Source organism: Parus major, chromosome 8, assembly GCF_001522545.3.
Source record: "Parus major isolate Abel chromosome 8, Parus_major1.1, whole genome shotgun sequence".
NCBI classification, from domain to species: domain Eukaryota; kingdom Metazoa; phylum Chordata; class Aves; order Passeriformes; family Paridae; genus Parus; species Parus major.
Genome location: NC_031777.1, coordinates 1,873,749 through 1,892,642, shown reverse-complemented (window position 1 = coordinate 1,892,642; position 18,894 = coordinate 1,873,749). Strand labels below are relative to the sequence as shown.

At 46.4% G+C, this 18,894-nt stretch overlaps 1 protein-coding gene across 1 annotated transcript; it reads left to right on the top strand.

Moving 5' to 3' along the window:
* Positions 1–1,640: 1,640 nt before the first annotated feature.
* Positions 1,641–18,795, top strand: TMCO1 (transmembrane and coiled-coil domains 1). Its single transcript, XM_015636639.3, has 7 exons — positions 1,641–1,779; positions 2,501–2,578; positions 5,607–5,666; positions 9,107–9,153; positions 9,757–9,824; positions 12,887–13,031; positions 18,464–18,795. Exons 1-7 carry the CDS (start codon positions 1,710–1,712, stop codon positions 18,560–18,562), a joined length of 567 nt encoding a protein of 188 aa, XP_015492125.1. The 5' UTR covers positions 1,641–1,709; the 3' UTR covers positions 18,563–18,795.
* The last annotated feature ends 99 nt before the right edge of the window (positions 18,796–18,894 follow it).

Here is an 18,894-nt window from a genome sequence, read left to right as displayed (position 1 = left end):
TACCCACCCCCAGTTTCATCCCTGTCTCCCTGATGGCTCTGAGTCCCATTTTGCTGCCATCCAGTTCTCAGTTCTGCCCCCAAGTCGCAGGACACGGTGCTGGGACTTTTCCTGTGGTGTGTAGCTGCACCTCTCAGTGACATCTGACTCAGCCACCTGCACACACGTGGCTCTCTGGTTTCCTCATGTGCCTGTCCCCAGGCTTGGAGAGGTTGTTTGCTGTCTGACCTCACACCCTCACTCGCTGCTTGCGTTGTCTTCTCCGAGCTGCAGTTCCTCACCCTCTTACTGAGTGGAGTGTTTAATCTAAGGGCGGTCGGATTTTTCCTTTCCCTGTTTTTCACTCAGCTCTGCCTGTGTAATCCCACAGTGCACCGCTGTCACCGACAGCAAACTCCTCTGTTACGTAAGGAACAAACCTGCCCTTCCCTGCCTGCCCTGTTTCCTTTTCTGTATTTCTGCTTTCTAGGTCTCCTCACCCCATTACAACCCGCGGATTTGGTCTAGTTCTGCTGCTCCAGGTGTAATCGCTGGAGCCTCAATAAAAGTCAATTTGTGTGACAAATCCTTTGCCATTATTGCGCTGTCCTCATTAACGCACTTCAGAGTCCCATCCCATCCATGAATATTTTACACACACATGAGCAATGGGAGATTTAATTCCCTGTGAACCACAGAATGCTGTACTCTGCTGCTGGCTGTACCAGGAGCATGTGGGACAGCCTGGGAAAGGGCAGGCAGCAATATTCCTAAATATCTGATCCCAGAAAGTGCCTCCTGGTGAGATGCACTAACAGGGTATTCACAGAACCACAGAATCCTAGAGTGGTTTGGGCTGAAAGGAACATTAAAGATCATCTCATTCCACCCCTGTCATGGATGGGGACACCTTCCACTAGACCAGTTGCTCCAAAACCTGTCCAAGTCCGTCTTAAAACACTTCCATTCACATCACGAGGCAAATTAACCCCGGGCAGAGTTGTAGAAACCAGGAAGCCGTCTCCAAGCCAACCTTTTTGCTTTGTGCCATCTTCCCCAGCAAGCGGCTTCAGGCTCCACATCCCGGCAAGGTGTAGGGAGGGCAGACACCCACCCAGTGTCAAATTCTGGAGGTTTTAGGTCTGACATAAGGATTAATTTCTTCACAGAAAGGGTGATTAGACATTGGAACGGGCTGCCCAAGGAGATGATGGTGTCAGCGTCCCTGCAGCTGTTTAAGGAATGACCCGGTATGGCAATGCCACGGTACTGCTGGGTCACAGGCTGGACTCGGGATGATCGCGGAGGTCTTTTCCACAATAATGGATTCTGTGAACTCCTCCGCGAGCCCTGAGCCACGGCCCGGTGTGCGGGACTCGGGTGGGCTGCAGCAAGAGCCGGGTGCAGACCCCGCCATGACAACGACCCTCTCTCAGCCCCCCGAGGGGCGGGGCCCACCGCTACGATTGACAGCCGCATCGTCCAATCAGCGCAGCGCGCGCACAGATGATTGACAGATTGACAGGGATCTCGCCCAATCAGAGCAGCGTCCGCCCAGCCTTCCCCGCCCCTCGTCCTTCCCGCGCCTCTTCGCGCAGCCGGCGGCGCCAGCCGGAAGTGCAGGTGGTCGCTTCCGGACGTTGCTAGGTAACGGGGCCGGCAGCTTCCGGGTGGCGGCTGCACTTCCGGGTGCGCGGCGGCGTTGCCGGGTGGGGGGCGGCGGCGGCATCATGAGCACCATGTTCGCCGACACCCTCCTCATCGTCTTCATCTCCGTCTGCACCGCGCTGCTGGCCGAGGGTGAGCCGGGCAGGGCGCGGCTGTGTGCGGGGGGCGGCCGGCAGCTCCCGGGAGCCGGGGAAGGGGCGGCACTGGCGGCCCTCGGGGTCACCTGAAGCTCCTGACGGGGAGGACAGCGGTGAATCCTTCCCCCTCCGAACAGCGCTGAGCTGTGCTGCAAAGCGCTGGGAATTGGGGTTATTCCCTCCGGGAGGGAGGATAGAAAAGGACGTAGTGATTTTTCCCCCATAGCTGTTTAGGCAGGGTGTGAAGAAATCGCCTGACCTTGCAGTGACAGTAGTTTAAGCTGCTTGAAAATTATATTTCAGTGGTTGGAATAGAGGCAGCTTTTTAATGAAGTGTTTTTCGGGGTAGTTTCAAGTCAGAGGTCTGGTTTCTGGAGTGCTGTGTCCCTAAATCCCCTTTATCCCTCCTGTCCCCAAGTCTTCATCCCACACTTGCAAAACAGGTTTATCAATAAAAGTAAAAACTAAAGACTTGTTCCAGCTTTACACCTGTAGCTCATTTAATGGTTTATTTTACAGTTCCACTTTGCATGAGACTTGGAATGGAAGGATTTGAAGGAAAGGGATGGTGCAGTTTGCTGGTGCTCTTTTGGCTGTGTCATAACGGGGTTTTGTAGACATAAATTTTAATTTCTGCACGTGGATTTGCTCCCTCATAGCAGCACTATTGCAGGAGATTTTTACTTCCCTCATTACTGGCTGAGTGTTTGTTTCAGGTATAACTTGGGTGCTGGTCTATCGGACAGACAAATACAAGAGATTAAAGGCTGAAGTGGAAAAGCAGAGCAAAAAATGTGAGTACTCAGGGCTTATTTATGTCCTTTATTCTGGTCTTTTGCTGGAGGAAGCTCAGCCAAAGACCTTTTGCCCCTCCTGTCAGTGGAGGACAGTAGGGAGTAAGAGATTGGTACTGGCATCTTTTTTTTTCTGCACATGAGCAGCCATTGTCTAAAATAAATGTCTGAAATATGTTCCAGGATGCAATTTCTGCCTGTCAGGGGTGAAGAGAAGAATTTGAGGTCTGTAGAAAGTAAGAACTAGGGTTGAATAATGAATACCACGATAAAAAAGCATTTTATATAAAGATTAGAAGTGGTGATTGATGGTGGGGGATGAGTGAAGACTCACAGAAAAGTCTGAACAAACAGCTGATGTAAAACCAAATTATCCTAATGTAAACTGGAAGCAAATAGCTTAGGAAATAAGTCCCATGTTCATTCCATAGAGAGGAGGTTTTGGGGGGGGGTGAACAGAGAGTAAGGGAAAAGGGAGCTGAGGTTGAGCAGTCAGAAGATCTGCATCAAATATTAAGAGAAATGGTAAACAGGAGGGAGCATGGAGTGTTTAAATGGGTCTGTCTGTACCAGAAGTCAAGTTGCAGAGGAGAAATTCTGACCTTTCAACCTCAACTGTGTACACCCTACCCAAATTACAGCAGTGAGAGACAGCACACGACAGCTGGGGCCAAAATAGAGCTGGTTTTACCTTACAAATATCTCATTATGGCTACAGCACTCTTTAATGCATGAGAGAACAATATTATCACATATTGCTCTTACCAGCCCAGTTTATTCCAGCCTTCCCCTGGGAAATTTAAACTGAGGAGATGAAGTATAGTCATGTTTGTGCACAGCTCTGACATTAAGGGCTTTTGTCACCACAGCAGGAGCAGATGGGGATTGCATCTCTGCCTGCCTCACTTCAGTCCCTGTGTGGGGTGGAATTAGCCCCAGAAGAGCAAGTCAGAGAAGGAGTTGAAACCCAGTTGAAACTTAGTGTCCTCTCTGTGTTTGTGCTGTTCAATTCCAAAAGCAGTTAGCGGGGCTTAATCTCTAGGGTTTAATGATTGCTGTAAGAGTTTAATGCTGTTTGCTTTTATAGCTCTCCTGGTATCTAGGCTCTCATCTGTGAAGGGAGTGATGTGAGGTTTATGCATTTCAATTAGTTTCTGATCTCCTCGTTTGATTCCCCACCCCCAACAAAAAAAATGAAAAAAAAAAACCAGAAAGGGTAAAGCTGAATAAAGAGTCAGTAAAAATTCAGCTTTGCTTTTTTTCCCTTTCCCTCTTGTGCTGAGGACAGCTGGCTGACCTGAGTGCTTACAACTTGCCAAGTGGACCACTTAAGCCACACCTTTCAGCCGTTATCTAACACATCTGAAACAGGAAAAAACACATTTGAGACCTTTAAGCTCTCCCGTGAGAGTCCTAGGGATCCTTAGGATTTGCAGAAAACAAAGGGGCTGGGTAGTGTGCTTGAGCAGACATTGTTACTCCTTAATTTCATCTCTTCCTGTCCTCTTCTTCCTAGGGAGAGGCTCAGCGTTGGCTGAGGCTGCTGCAGGGATTGTTCTGGGTGAATGTAGGGGTAAATTTACAAGGCTGAAGGCTGTCCCTGCAATTTCTGATGTGTTGACGTGGATGTTCCCATGGACTGTCCTGAGGGAATTGGGGCTGAGAGTTCTTCGGGCTTGGCATAAGTCTTAACAGCACTGTCTAGAGTTTAGAGCTGGGGCAATGGGGTTGTGTGGATCAGGGCAGGGATGGACTGAGGGTGTTTCTCCAGCTGGATCTGGCATAAGGAGGGTTATGGAGACAGTGTTCTGCGAGCCCTGGGTGCATTATGTCATCTGACACCTCTCTCCAGTATTCCCTAGGAGAATTCCCTCCCTGTTTTCCTCCCTGCCCACCAGAGATCCTCTAGTTCATTGGGAAAAGCAGTTGTGTCTCACTCCATTGCCGCGGAGGGATGATGTATGAGGTGACTTCTTTGGGCTGATGTGATTTTGGAGCAGTTGGGACTGACTCACAGGCATTTCGTAAGGCAGCTCTACAAATCCTGGTGTGGCTTGGAAGTCTGGCTGTCTTCATTTCATCTGGGCTTTGAAATCAGGGCTGGGAGGTCTGTGCTGAGCTGGTACTTCAGGAGAGAGGGGAGCCCCAGGTAAATGTGAGCTAGAAAGGCTCTTTGTTGGTAGAGTGGATATGCTACATGCAGTTTGTAGAAATACAGTAAAAAAGGGCTGCTCTCTTTTGTTAGACCATGGTCATGCTCCATCATCTTTGCTTCTCTTGTTATAGGTCTTGAATGAAAATGTCTCTTGCTTCCTGGAAAAGCCCTTTTTGTTGTCCCAGAACCTCCTTTGCAGCACATTTACTGTGTAATCCCCATTTCCCTGTGCTGGCTCTGCTGTGCTGCAGTGGTGGTTGGTGCTCGGTGCATCTCATTTGGGATTTTAGTACCTTTGACCTTAGGCTTCTGCTTTAAAATATTGGAAATACTTCAGTACTAATGAGCTGAAGAATGGAGAGGCTGTGGCTGCCTGCTTGGACAGCATTTCCCCTGAGAATGCCTGCCTGTGAAGAAGGGATGTAGGAGAACACAGACTTTGCTGTATTTTGCTTCCCACTGCAGATAACCGGGAGCAGAGCTTGCCACAAAGCTCTTTTCATTCCACTTGCTGAATCAAAAGTACTGTCTGATATTAATGACAAATCAGCAAGGGTCACTTGAGCCAAAATTGTCCCCAGGCTGCTCCATCCACTGTGTTATGGGCTCTTGACAGAGTTCACAATTAACCCTTTAAATATGTTTGTATCTTATCCTGGGTTTTGAAATTTTTTTGTTACAGTTTTTAAGTGATTGGTGTAACCAGCCTTGGTAGTTGATAATTTATTGGTTCTGGACATGTTCTTAGTCCTACTTAGTTGCTTTTTGTGCCCCTGTTCTGCAGAGGGACAAAATGTTTTGTTTGGTGTGTAGAAAAGGAGTGGTGATATCACCACCAGTGCAGAAATGATGGAGTGTCTTTTCATTTTGCAGTGGAAAAGAAGAAAGAAACAATAACTGAATCAGCAGGCCGACAGCAGAAAAAGAAGATAGGTAAGATTGCTGCCTCAAGAATGGTGGAAAGTTGAGACACTGGTGGAAGTAATTATCCTTTCCTTCCTTTCAAGGCTGCTTATTCATCTGCCTTACTCTTCCAAGGCAGGAGATACCCAGCCTCCTGATGGTTTTGTTCAAATGGGTGGATCACTGAGGAGCAGCACCTCTTGCTGAGCTCCCTGACTTTCTCCCATTTTTGCCTTGACATCCATGGCTGTTAATAACTTCAGTGCAGTGCATGGCAGCTTGCTGGAGCTATTAATTGTGATTTGGGGTCTTTTTTTGTTTTCCTTTTCCCCTTCATTTGAACACTTCAGAGCTGAAGATGTTCATGTTAACTGTAACCATGCCTAGATTCATTTCAATTTCGATAAATCAGTTTTGCTCAATTTTAGGCAGTGATTTATTTTTCCATTCTTTTTCATTGTCAGTAAGCTGAACTCTTTCTGGGTTAGGGTAACTCTTTAAGTACTGAACTAAGCAAGAACAGGGTAAAGAGATGTTCAAAGGTTTTAGGAGTATCTGCTATCTGCAGGACTCACAACGTGCAGCAAAGCTCAGTTAAGTTATTACAGAGATTGTGGCAGGAACACTTCTGAGAGCTCCTGGGAGTTGGTTTCCTCATTCCTCTGTAACACCAGGTAGCTGGATTAGTCATTTGATCTGTACAAAGCTTGGGAATTATAAACACATCTTCAAACAGTTCTTCCTAGGTAGAAAACCTGTTGTCCTTAGATTCCTGAAGGGACAGGAGCCAAAATATTTCCTCTTGTGCATTTTTAATTTCTTAATCTTGACTAATCCCTGCATGGGATGAACACTGGTGGATAAGGTAACTTTGAAAGTGACCATATGTAACAACTGCAGATAACATTCAATAAAAAAAGTGTGACAATGACTTTTTTTGCAAGGCACCATCCAGGCTATGTTCCTAGCAGACAATATTTTACTTGTGCTTGGACTAAACCAATAAACAGTAGAATCTGAGGACTTCAGATGCTCCACCAGTTTTTATACACTGAAATAATCTTGTTTTGCAGATGAAAAACAAAGCACAAAGGGACAAAGATCAGAACTTAGGAAACGACCACTGATTTTGTTTGCTGTGATGCTTGCTGGCCAAGCCTAAGATTCTGACACTGATTTTTTTGGGTTTTTTGTTTTTCTTTTGCAAGTGCTGCATAACTTCAGTATTTCATTTGTGTTCATGCAAAGATGAATTCTTGATGTTTCTGAAAAATCAGATCCTAAATGTCACACTGGACTTCCAGAAAATGACTCACAGCTGTTAAATAGTTTTGAAATCTCTGATCTCAGTAACTTACTGGATGTCAAATCATTCTGCAAGATGGGGCATTGTTGTCACAGCAAATCTACTTGTGCTGGAGTTCTTCCAAGTTCTGCCATTTTAGTTAACAAAAAGTAAATATTGAGCTGAGGCTTTATGGATAAGTAACAGCTGTGGTACAGACCTGCCTCAGTTGCCATCTGTTCGTGCACAGAATAAGACAGGAGGTGTGTGGATGATATTGCTTGGTTTCATAAGGGATGAATCATGCATGTGCACAAGGAGGTTGGGGGAAAGTTGCTTGGGAAGGCTTAATTTGGTGTTTCCTACTTTAAAAACTTTATTTTTAACTGTAGAATGAACTGTTTGTCACATTGTGTCTAAATCACCTTGGGCACTGCTGGAACAGGACACCTTTAGCATTGGTGTAGCCTTCTGTCATTTCAATTTAAAGAGATGATTTGTTAGCTTAAACCTTGCTACTGCTTTCTGTCTCCATGTGCTTCTGGAAGAAAAGACAATGACATTCCCAGGAGTCCACATGAGTGCTGGGTGCACAGCAAAACTAAACCAAAATAAAAACCCCCAGTCCTGGCAAATCTCTATCCCTGTATCCTCATGGTTCATGTTCCAATGAGCAGAGTAAGATGAGTTTGGACTCCAGGGAGCTGCTTGTTAACCCAGTCCTCTTTCTCTGTGCCTTTACCCATGTGTAAACTACCCAGCAAAGTGCTTAACAGGCTGTTTATGTGTGCTTTGGGCAGGAATACACCATTTATATAAGTTGGTAGACCACCCAGAACATATTCATTTTGAATCTTAGAAATAGGTGAGAGACAGGTCAGGTATACTGGGAAATCAGAGCTGTGTTCTTTCCTCTGTGTAACCTTTAGCCCACCTAAATAGATGGTTAGTTATGCAGCAGAGGGGAAAAAACAAGTATTTGTGCCAAATGTGATTCCTGAAGAGCTGGCCTGTGGTTGCTGATATGTCCCAGGACACAGCTTCCCACCTGGCTCAGGAAACAGGTGTCTGAAAGGTTCCTGCCAGAGGGGATGGTTTGTAGTTAGGAGCAAGTGGAAATAGCAGAGAGGTTTCTAAGGAATTGGGTAGGAGTGTTGCTGTTGCTTTTCATAACACTGAGTCCCTGTGTTTAGTAGGGGCTTGGGAGAGAATTGTGGAGTTTCTGAGCTGTGGGCCTCAGGTACTGAAACTTCAGTGGGGATCCCTCTAAATTCCCATGCTGGATAGCCCTTGGCAGTCATTCTGCATCCTCCCCTTTTCTCTCATGCTGTTCTTTGGATATTCTTTCATTATCCACATCCTTATTTCAGCTGGCTGTTGCTTCCCAGCCCTGGCTGCCCCTCTGGATCCTTGGTCTGAGAGGAGCACAAGGCATGACAGGGAGGTTGGGACAGGAAAGGTGACAGACAGTGGATAATGCTGAAGGCCAGAGCAGATGTCCAGTGAGGGACATGGAAAATACCCTCTCAAAAATCTGAGTATCTTTGAAGTCTGTGGTGATTTAAGGATACACTAAATTTCCAGAGTATTTCCTGCAAAGCACAGTAATACACTCATTACCCAATTTCATGTAGGAAGTCTTTCCTCTTTGGAGAATCTCCTAGGTGTGAGAAGGGGACAAAATTCATTACCAAGACCAGCAGGATTTTGACATTGCTGAGGTGCAGATCCCAGCTCTGTGCATGGTTTTTCCTTTTGAGACCTCCAAAAGGAAACCCTTATTTATTCAATGTATTTATGATAGTGTGCAGCAAATTGATCACTGCTCCCTTTGGGGACTGTGGCAGAGGGGTAGTTTTTGTTTCCTGGCAGCAGTGCTCATGCTCCTGTGTGAGTTGGTTGAGTTAGCAAATCTGACATTGGGTGCATTTCTTTCAAAAATGCTGAATGTGTGATTCCAGCCGCCTCCTCTCTTTGTGCCTGACTTGCTGCATGTTGCTGTGGTGGAGAAGCAGTTGGCTGTGTACAGTTTTTCACTTTCTACTGTCTGGCAAAGAGAGCTGGAGTTGATTTTGGAAGTGTTATTTGTTTGGAGAGCCAAAGAGGTTAAGTTTTCCTGGAAATGAAAACACTCTGGTTTCTAGGTTGACATAACTGATTATAACTGTTGTTTTTGTCTTTCCAGAGAGACAAGAGGAGAAACTGAAGAATAACAACAGAGACTTGTCAATGGTATGAAAATTTAAAGCCAGTTCCCAACTGCAGAAGATTTCAGTCAGTTTTCCAGCAGAAAGACTTTGTTCAATTGGCAGACAAAGCTGCTTTTCCTTTGAAAAGGTCCTTCTGGATTTTCTCTAATAACTACAATTTTAGTATGAGCCACAGAGTTACTGCCTCATCTCATGCCAAGCCTTAGCTATTTTCATCTTTGTAAGTCTCCATGTTGTTTTGCAAAGCAGAATTAATTTTTGTGGCTTCCTATAACTTTGATCATTGTAATGATCCCCTACTGGGAGTCTTCTGGGAATCCCCCTGGTGGGTTTTTTAGGTTTAAGGAAAAAATAAAGCCAGCCTGTGCAAGCTGACAGGACAATTCTTGAGCACTTTTTGGTTTTGTCTCTCTGAAGCAGAACTTCCCATCAGTGGCCCACGCTGTGGCTGCCTTTGTACCCAGTCTCCTTTGGACTTCTCCAGTCACTTTTACAACACCTCTGTCTCATGGGTCATCCTTTTTCCCTGTTGATTTCAGTGATCTGTACAAAGCCTGTTTTTAAGGCTCATAGTACCTCAGTGTGGGCCTGTTGTTTGAAATATCTCTGACCTTTCTGCTTGCAGGTTCGGATGAAATCCATGTTTGCCATTGGCTTCTGCTTCACTGCCTTGATGGGAATGTTCAACTCCATGTAAGTATCAACTTCTGGATTTCTTTCTGAAATTTTTGTGGTGAACATATTTTCCACTTCATCACTTGAGGTGTTTAGAGTGACATTGTCCAGCCAAGAGCCATAAATAAATAAATGAATCCATATTTCATATGAAGATGTGGTGGTTTGGTCATCACATGCATGTTCTGCTCAAGAGGGAGCATTGAATACTGAACACAACCAAACTGAGCAAATTCAGCTAGACACAGCTTTAATATCTTTTCTGTATGGGAACATCCTGGTTAAGGCAAGTTTGGTGGATGTCAGGCAAACTTCTTCAGTCTTCAGCTGCTTTAGTTTTGCTGTAATGGTGTGACCACAGAATGCTCTTGCAAACAAACTGGGTCAGCTCCCTTGCCCTTAGGAATGAGCTGTAATTGCAGAGTTTGTTGTTGCCCTACTTGAGGTGATCAGATATAAACAGGTCCAGGCATGGGCTCCAAGCTTCATTTGTTTTAAAAGTGATCTGGGATAGGTGTAGTTTAAAAACACAAACAGACAAGAAACCCCAAACTGGTTTGCATGGTTATAGACAGCTTTGTTTCAGATATGCAAATCTGAAAGGCTGTGCTTGGCTTTTAGAACTTGATTCACTCAAAACATGAACTGTTGGCTGTTAAATCTGAAGATGACAGGAATGTTGTTAGGATAACCTTTAGGAGGCTGCTTGATATCTGGGCAATATCCTTGCCCTGCAAACAGGAATTTACATTCTTGGGCACCAAAGCCTTTGGATTCTGTGCTGGCAGTCCCCAGGATACAGTCAATTGTTATTTTACTGGAGATCTGTGGGTGGATAAATTGCAAACATGGGGTAACATAATAACAGAAGTGCCACTGTGTGGATCCTTTATTTATGCAGCTTAGTCAGACTTCAGCACTGAGCGTTCTGAGCAGAGCAAAGCAACCCAGCACTGGAGGATTTTGAAATTTGGGTACAGTCCTGAGTCAGTGATGTCTCATTTCACTGCAGCCTTGAGCAGGGCTGGAGGTGCATTGTGAGCAATGAGGGGTCTGAGTGGATGTTTGTAGGGTTGCACTCCAAGTGCTTGCCTTGCTCTTTGGGTACAATACAAAAACCAGCACTTGCCCCTAAAGCAAACTAAAAAAACAAGCTAAAAATGCTTTACCCCACTGTACCCACTTTCCTAGAGGGAGAAAAAGCAGTTGCTCTGAATATTTATGACTAAAAAGTATTACAGAACTGTATGTAGGAAGGGGTTGATTTGGGTTAAATTCTATATGGCTCCTCCTTCCATAGATATTAACTTAAAAAGGAAAAAAAAGGAGAAAAAACCAATAAACTTCTTCCAGGTTTACTTGTCTTGTTCCCTTTGAGGATTCCTGCCCACAGAGACCATGCTACTGAGCAGAGAATTGATGTCAGCCTTTGGGCATGACTTTTATTTAACTGCCTCTTTATTTAGAGGGAATCTTGAGCAGCAGGAGTATCCATGGAGGCACCGTGGGTGTGGTAGGAAAAGGAGGAAAAGGGTGGCTGACACCTGCAATGGCTGTGGCCACGTTTGCTGCTTTTCCTGTTCTTGAATGAGTTCATGGCTGCTGGGAAAAAAGGAGCAGGAATTGTGTGGAGACAGCAGCCTTTGGACAGGTACTCTGCAGATGCTGCTACTCTCTCTGTGCACCTCATTGCCAAATGCCACCTTAGCCAAACTGGAAATCACTGGGATGATTTCCTGCTGTCACTCCTGGAGTGTCAGCAGTCCTGGGGCAGCAGGTTGGACCGTGCTGGAAGAATGTGGAAGTGTCAGCAAGGTTGGTTTTACCCCAAAGAGCAGAATGCTGTGCCCAAGACAAACAGCTGAGGGGCTGTTGTGGCTTAAAAGGTTCATTATGGCAGTGAGATCTGCAGCAGCAGTGGCCTCCAAGCCACCAGGGTTTTCACCTGGGGCAGAAATTACCTTCTGTGTGTCTCAATTTTCTCTTGCCAGGAACTTTTTCATGCAATCAGTTCCCTGCCTTACTCTAAGAGTCATGCATTCTGGTACCTCTTGGTAATTGTGAAAACCTGCTGGAATTAAAAGCAGGTACCTCAGGGTGCTACTGCTGAAGTACTTGTCATTCTCACAGCAGGAATAACGCAGAATTTTAAGCCACTGGGGGATGTTTCAGGGAGATAAACATCCGTTCTGAGCTCTTTTGCCAAACTGCCTGTGAGATGTAAACAAAGTTGGCGTGTGTTTGAGCCGTGGCTGTGTGAATGCATCTCCACAGGAAAGAGGGCTCATTTAGGATCTCTTGAAACAAGAAACACCTGTTCGAAAATCAGCACATGCTGAGAAAATAACATCCAAATATGCACATGCTGATGAGGCATCATACACATCCACATCAAAAGATTGGGTTGACTGTCTGGCTTGGGAGAAATCTTTGCAAACTGGCCAAAATTCACACTCTGGCTGATGCCCTGGAATGTGGGCCTGGAGGGATTCCAGGAGCAGGACATGCCGCTCGGAATATGCCGTATCATCCTGCCTCTGCTCTGCCTTCATCTCCACAGCTAATGCAGAGAAACTGGGGGCATGAAGTGTTCTGTTGATGGGTCTCCTGGGCATCCTGAGGAGCACAGCTGCTCCAGGGAAAGAAAAGGTGTCTTTGATTTATGCTCTGGTTTAAAAAATGCTGTTTTGCTTGAAGCAAAGGGTCTGTCTTGTTGCAGTAACTGCAGCTATTCTGACATTCATCTCTTATTGAAATGCTGACTGTGTTCTGGGAACTGATCTGCTAAATCTGACTTAGAAATAAAATGCACCAGAAAACTGCAAAACACCAAGATTTCATGAACCAGCAGCTTGTCCAACTGATCACTTAAATCACTAGGAAACACTTTGATTATGGGAGATGTCTTTATCCTCCTCGGTATAGCATATGGAGAGGGGCTGGAGAACACAGCAAGGCCTTTTAGCCTTCCATGTGGTCTTCCCTGCTGTGGTGGCCTGTTGAAGATGCTCACTCGTTCTTTCTATATCCAGAAGCTCTCACTGCTGTCTCCAGTGGTGATCCAGTGCTCTCTTTTCCAGATTTGACGGCCGAGTGGTGGCAAAGCTTCCGTTTATCCCCCTCTCCTACATCCAAGGTCTCTCCCACCGCAACCTCCTGGGTGAGGATTACACTGACTGCTCCTTCATCTTCCTCTACATTCTCTGCACCATGTCAATCAGACAGGTGAGTACACTTTCCCTGGAGCAGGGAAAGCGTATCCCCATCCAGGAAGAGGAGTGTTGCATGTATAATCTTGGATCTGTTTGTGGTTTCTGTGTTTGTCTTCATTCCTGTGCCTCGTATTCAAAGCAATTTTAGGTTGGGATCATTAAAACAGTCGCTGTCCTGGATGGGCCTGGAAGATTTGGCTGGAGACTTGCATCAGGGCTCTGGGAGAGAGTTGGCAGAAATGGATTCCTGACTTGTGTGATAACTTTTGATTGCCATACCAAGAGATTGTCTCCATCAGAAGCTAAATCCTACTCCTTAGTAATTATGACTTCTACAGCGATATGTGCATCTTTACAAACAGCAGCATCTTTAGGGGGAACTTCCTAGGTGCCTTGCAGCTCTATAAAAGTTTTATCAGTCCATAAAGTTGCTAGAAAAGTGAGGCAACAGTTAAAGCTCCTCTTTTGGGTTTGTCCTTCCTGTTTTTGCTGTCTGCCTGATTTTTTTCAGAGTCTTAAGAACTGTACCTTTGGTGTCAAGTCTCTCCCAGCATTAGGGACACAGAGAGGGGGGTCTGGTATGCTAAGCCAAGAGTAGGCTCCACAGACCTCTCCAGCAAAGCTCCATAGTCCCATCTTTTGGAAGAGGATGAGGATATCAGTGAGGGACCCGTTCAGGAAGCTTCACTGGCAGCTCAAGTGTCAGAATGGCTGGTGAGGACAAGAGGGCCTTCTCAGTACAACAAGAAGTCTGTTTTGTTTTCCACTTTTGCCACAGGGTGCTGGGGATAAGTTAATACACTCTGGATGAATGCTGGTGAAACTAGCTGCAAATTACTTTCTCTTCTTTATTTATATTTCCCTTTTCTTTGATTCACTTCCTGAATTCTCACTGCTTTCCTTCTTGACCCATTTATTGCTTTTCCTTGGGTGTGCCAAACTTAGACTGAGGGACTTAGACTTAAAGCAGATCAGCAAAGGGAAGTGATGTGTAATGCCAGGAGTTGGGGTGAGCTTGATTGGAGCAGCTCCATGACACAAAGTTCCTTTAGTCACAGAGTGCATGCTGGTGGATGGAATTCCCCATAGCCCTTTGTACAGGGTGCTTGTGCTGAAATGGATCCCAGTCTGGTCCTGTGCAAAAGCAGATAATGAGTTGTAGAATCATTTATGCTGAAAGGATCACCTGAGGGTTCATCTGGGCACCCCTCACTCCAGGCAGGCCCAGCTTCACCTAAGGCCAGGCAGGGGATTCCTCACTCTCTTTGCTGCAAGACAAACTTTCACTTCCCTGTGAGTAGAGCAGGGTTTGCTGCTTTGAAAGCACTGAGACACTGAGCTCTTAGGATCACCTTCCAGAATTCCTGGGATGCTGTGGTCTGATGCTGTTCCTTCACGCAATCGTGGCTGGTGCTGCTCTGTGTTACCTGTTACATGGAAAGTTCTTTCTTTTCAGTGTTGCACATTATGATAGGAAATTAAATAGCACCACCAGCAAGATTTTTCTGCACCCTTTGGGTTGGTTGGGGAACTCTCTTGCTGAAAAATCCCTCATTTTTTTTTGTCCAAAAATACAATTCCTATGGTTAATTCTAATGCAGTGGGTTGAGCTTTCCATACGACTTCTGGGAAAAAATTGTCCTTGTGCTTGAGAGTTCCTGCTGATGTCCCTGTGGAGGAGGAGAGTGAGTTTATTTCTTTGCAGAAGGGTGTGAGACTTCAATCTTCATGTGTTCAATTCTTCTGTGTGTAAGCAGTGCTGCCTTATCTACGTGATCGTGGTTAACAATTCCTGCCCTTCTCCAGCTGTCAGGCAGCTCAGCTTCTTCCTCCTTGCTACTCGAGGGAAGGGCAGGGACACCTTAGCTTGCACAAGAGGTCAGAACTGAAGCTGTGATTGTTGCTGGCATCCTGCTCTTTGCTTTATTGCTATCTGAAAGAAGCTAGGTGATGACAGCATTGGGGAGAGGACTTCAGAGCTGTGACAGGCCGGGGGAGAGAGCGAGAAAGTAATTAAGGGCTTAAAATGGAGCCAAAGGCTTGCATTTTGTGCTTTCTGTGACCTTGGAGGTGAAGGTTTTGTGATCCTTTGTATTTCACTGTGTGCAAAAGGGGAAATCGAGCCAGGCTGGTGTCAAAACAGGTGCTGGCCCAGGGGAGGACAAGTGGTGTGGGAGTTGGTGTCTGGCTTGATGCTGCTGACACAAGAGGATGTACCAAAAATAAGGGAAAAGGTTGTGAACAAACCAAGTAGACCACAGTCCCTCAGTCTTTCCTTAAATCCTGGAGGTGCCTGTGAAACCATCAAAGGGAGAGAAGAGAGATACTCCTGTGGAGCTCAGAGGTAGAGCAGGAATTGAGGTGTGTGTGAAAAAACAGCAGGGGAGTCTGTGGGGGTGGGAGAGTGCCTGGGTGGTGATTGAAGTGACATTAGTGGGACAGGCAGGAGCAGCATCAGGGACTCTCTTCATGTGGGGGTGATAAACTCTTCAAACACTGACTGGGAAGCTTTGCTGCCTGTGACCTGGCCAGCATCTCCCAAAATAGTCACCTCACAGTGAGTAACTTCCTTTGCACTGTTCCCAGCTCTCCCTGGCACGTAAATCCTGTCCCCTAGTTCCTCCTGCCTTCCTGTTTGGAGAGAGGAGGGTTGCTGGGAGAGGCCTTCCAAGGGTCCTTGAGCTGTTGGGTTTTCAGCTGGGAAAGTCTGCTGCTGGGCTGGGTGGGAGGTGCAGTGTCAGGGTTACATCCTCTGTGGCTGCTCCTGGTTCTGAGCTCCCAGCCTTCACCTGTGCTGTTTGGGAAGAGGGATAGGCTGCTGTTCCTGGGGTGTTTGCTGCTCTTCACTTCCTTTTCACATGCATCTGAACTGTAGATTAGGCTGCTTCTCACCGAAATGTATTCCCAGTGGGAAGGGGAGCCAGCAATTATACCTACTGCCAGGACTGTACTTTCCCACAGAGCCTGGTCTTAGGGCAGGGAGCCACTTGCTGCCTTGTCTGAGCTCCCTTCTGGATTTGAAGACCAAAGCAGGAGCAGCTCCTGTGCTTCCTGCAGTCATTTGAGAAAACATCAAAAGAGCTCAGATGAGTGATTTGGATCCCTAAATCTTCCCTCCCTGTCCTGACAGTGATGGTTGTGCTTGTGTTGGAATCTGCAGATTTCCTTGTCCAACGTGGCCCACGGCAGATGGGACAAGGTTTCTGCTGGGCCTTGCCCCATCTTTGGTGCTCCCAGGTGTAGATTTCAGGATTGCTGTCCAGCAAAACATGCTTTGGAGCTAGTGTGTGATGCTTTCTGCCTCCTTCCAGAGCAGGAGGGACTGTGTGGAAGGATAATGCAGGAGTGTCTAGTCTGGAATTCCAACAGACAGTCATCTCCCTCCTTCTTCAAGCAGTTGGAATAAAGTTTAGCACCAGAGTTCTCCTCTCTCTCCCTGCTAAAAGGAGCGAGGAGGAGGCAGTGCAGGCTTCCTTGGTTCCATGGATCCCTGCTAGGATCTCAGCTCCGCGGGTGAGCTGCTGGGAAGCTGACAGGACACGGGTCCTGCGGGCTGCTGGCTCTGCAGCACCCTCTGGTGTGCTTGGGCTGTCCCTTGACTGCTCCTTTCCTCCTTTCTGGCCCTGCCTCCATCGAAGAAACTCTGAGAGGAACCACAGCAAGGAGTTAATGCTCTTAAAACATACTCAGTTGCTGAACATCAACCAGTGGCTGGTTTATGTGTGCCATGGACTAAACCTGATGTAATTCCTCTTCATGTGTTCCTTGTGTGTGGGCTGAAACCTTCCTTTTCATAATCTCCAGCTGGAATAAATCCTGATTTCATTTTATTTTAGCTACAGTGGAATTGCAAAACTATCTGCCTTTTTTCTTTTTTCTTTTTTCTTTTTTTTCTTTTCTCTTTTTTATTTTTTTCTTTTTTTTTTTTAGTTTATTCTCCTTCCATGATAAAAAAATTCAAGAGTTGTATGACCTTGCTCTCTGACCTATCCTTACAGTTATTTTGGAGAGGACGCTCAGGTTTGAAGAGAATCCTTCCTCCCTTTGTTGTCTCGATAGCCAGCACTCAGGTGGTGACACGAGGAAGACACAGTTGCTTTCTTCTTTCCCCTTCATCTCAGATGTCCCTGTTTTGCCAGCACTGCAGGAGCAGCATCTTGAGCTGGAGTTCCTTACAGTGAAGAATGAAACTCCTGGCTCTTTGTAGTTGCACTGTTGTGAAATTTAAAAGAAATTTCACAAAAATCAAGAAAAACATTCAAATTTAAATATTTTCCCATGATGTTTTGGCTTATGCCTGGCTCTGCTAATTAATTCTTCCCCTGTTTGTTGTTTTCCACTGAAACACCCTGCTCTGATGCAGATGAGGTCATCTCAATAGTCAGGTTTTGGGGTTTGCTCCATATGTCCTGTTATCCTGCATGTCTCCAGCACCCCATTGTTCTGTGTGCAGCACTGGCATTCGTGTTAATTCTGGGACTAAGCTCCTGACTTGCACTTGGCACACGCTCTGGTTGCCATGCTGCTGTCCCAAATTCCAGCTGCATTAGGAGACTCCAGCTCCCATGGCCACCACCAGCAGTGCTTTCTGGAATTTGGGAAAACCCAGGGCTGCAGGAGTCTGCCCATGGGCAGGCACTGGGAACCTGCACTGCAGTTAAACTGCAATGGTGTTTTATGTAAAAATAGTGTGTGTAAAGACAGCTGACTGTGGGGTGCACAGCTGAAAATGGGAAAGAATCCTCATCCAAAATGTGGATTTGGTGTTCAGAGGCTTTTGTTGGGGTGGGGAAGAACGGCCCAGCTATTCTTGTCTGGCTCCATGCTGAGCTGTTTTGAACATTTAGGGAAAGAGGTTCGATATACAGTAGCCAGATGGATTAAGACTATGTGGGTGAGAATCTGAATCTGCTGAAACAAGTGGGAAGTTTTACTTGTGCTACTGGAGAGAGTCCTTCAGAGGCTACAAAGATGATTTGGGGTCTGGAACATCTCTAATGAGACTACAGGAGCTGGGCCTGTTTAGTCCAAAGAGAAGACTGAGAGGGAATCTCATCATATGAATGTCCTAAAGGTGGATTTCAAGAGGATTGGGGTCAAACTCCTTAGTGGTGCCCAGCAACAGGATGAGGAGCAGTGGCCATGAATTAAACAGCAAGAAGTTCCACCTTAATGTGAGGAAGAAATTCTTTACAATGAGGGTGGCAGAGCACTGGAACAGCTGCCCAGGGAAGGTGTAGAGTCTCCCTCTCTGGAGATGTTCCAAACCCACCCAGACTTGTTCCTGTCACCTGCTCCAGGTGACCCTGCCTTGGCTGGTGGGATTGGACTGGATGATCTCCAGAGGTTCCTTCCAACCCCAGCTATTCTGTGAGCAGAATCAGGATTTCTTCCTCTTCATTTCCCTCACCATGGTCTGACCTACCCTGCTCTTTGTTCTTGCAGAACATCCAGAAGATGCTGGGCCTTGCTCCTTCCCGGGCTGCCACCAAGCAGGCAGGAGGTTTCCTTGGTCCCCCGCCTCAGGCAGGGAAGTTCTCCTGAAGCACAGCCCTCACGGGAAGCCTGGCCAGTGCAACAAGACTGCCTTGGGAATGTAACAAACCGGGATTCTGTACCGAGCATCACCACCTGTCCAAAACCAGGCTATGCAGTATTGAATTCATCATCCATTCGGAGTATTCCACCAGCAGTTGTTCGTTCACCCAACCAAGAAACTTCTCTCGGAAGATAACACGACCTTTGTTTCTGAGTAATAAACGGCATGGGCATGTTAATTTATGTTAACAATGTCTCTTAATTGGGCGATCGGGAGCGGGCCCGGCTGCCTGGCCGCTGGCACGCCCCGGGCGGGGCGGGCCCTGACGGTGAAAAGG

Excerpts from the sequence above, each read along its gene's own strand:
- TMCO1 (XM_015636639.3), top strand. The coding sequence starts at position 1,710 with ATGAGCACCATGTTCGCCGACACCCTCCTCATCGTCTTCATCTCCGTC. Across the intron at positions 5,667-9,106 it reads ACAGCAGAAAAAGAAGATAG|AGAGACAAGAGGAGAAACTG; the intron begins GTAAGATTGCTG and ends TTGTCTTTCCAG. Across the intron at positions 13,032-18,463 it reads GCACCATGTCAATCAGACAG|AACATCCAGAAGATGCTGGG; the intron begins GTGAGTACACTT and ends TTGTTCTTGCAG.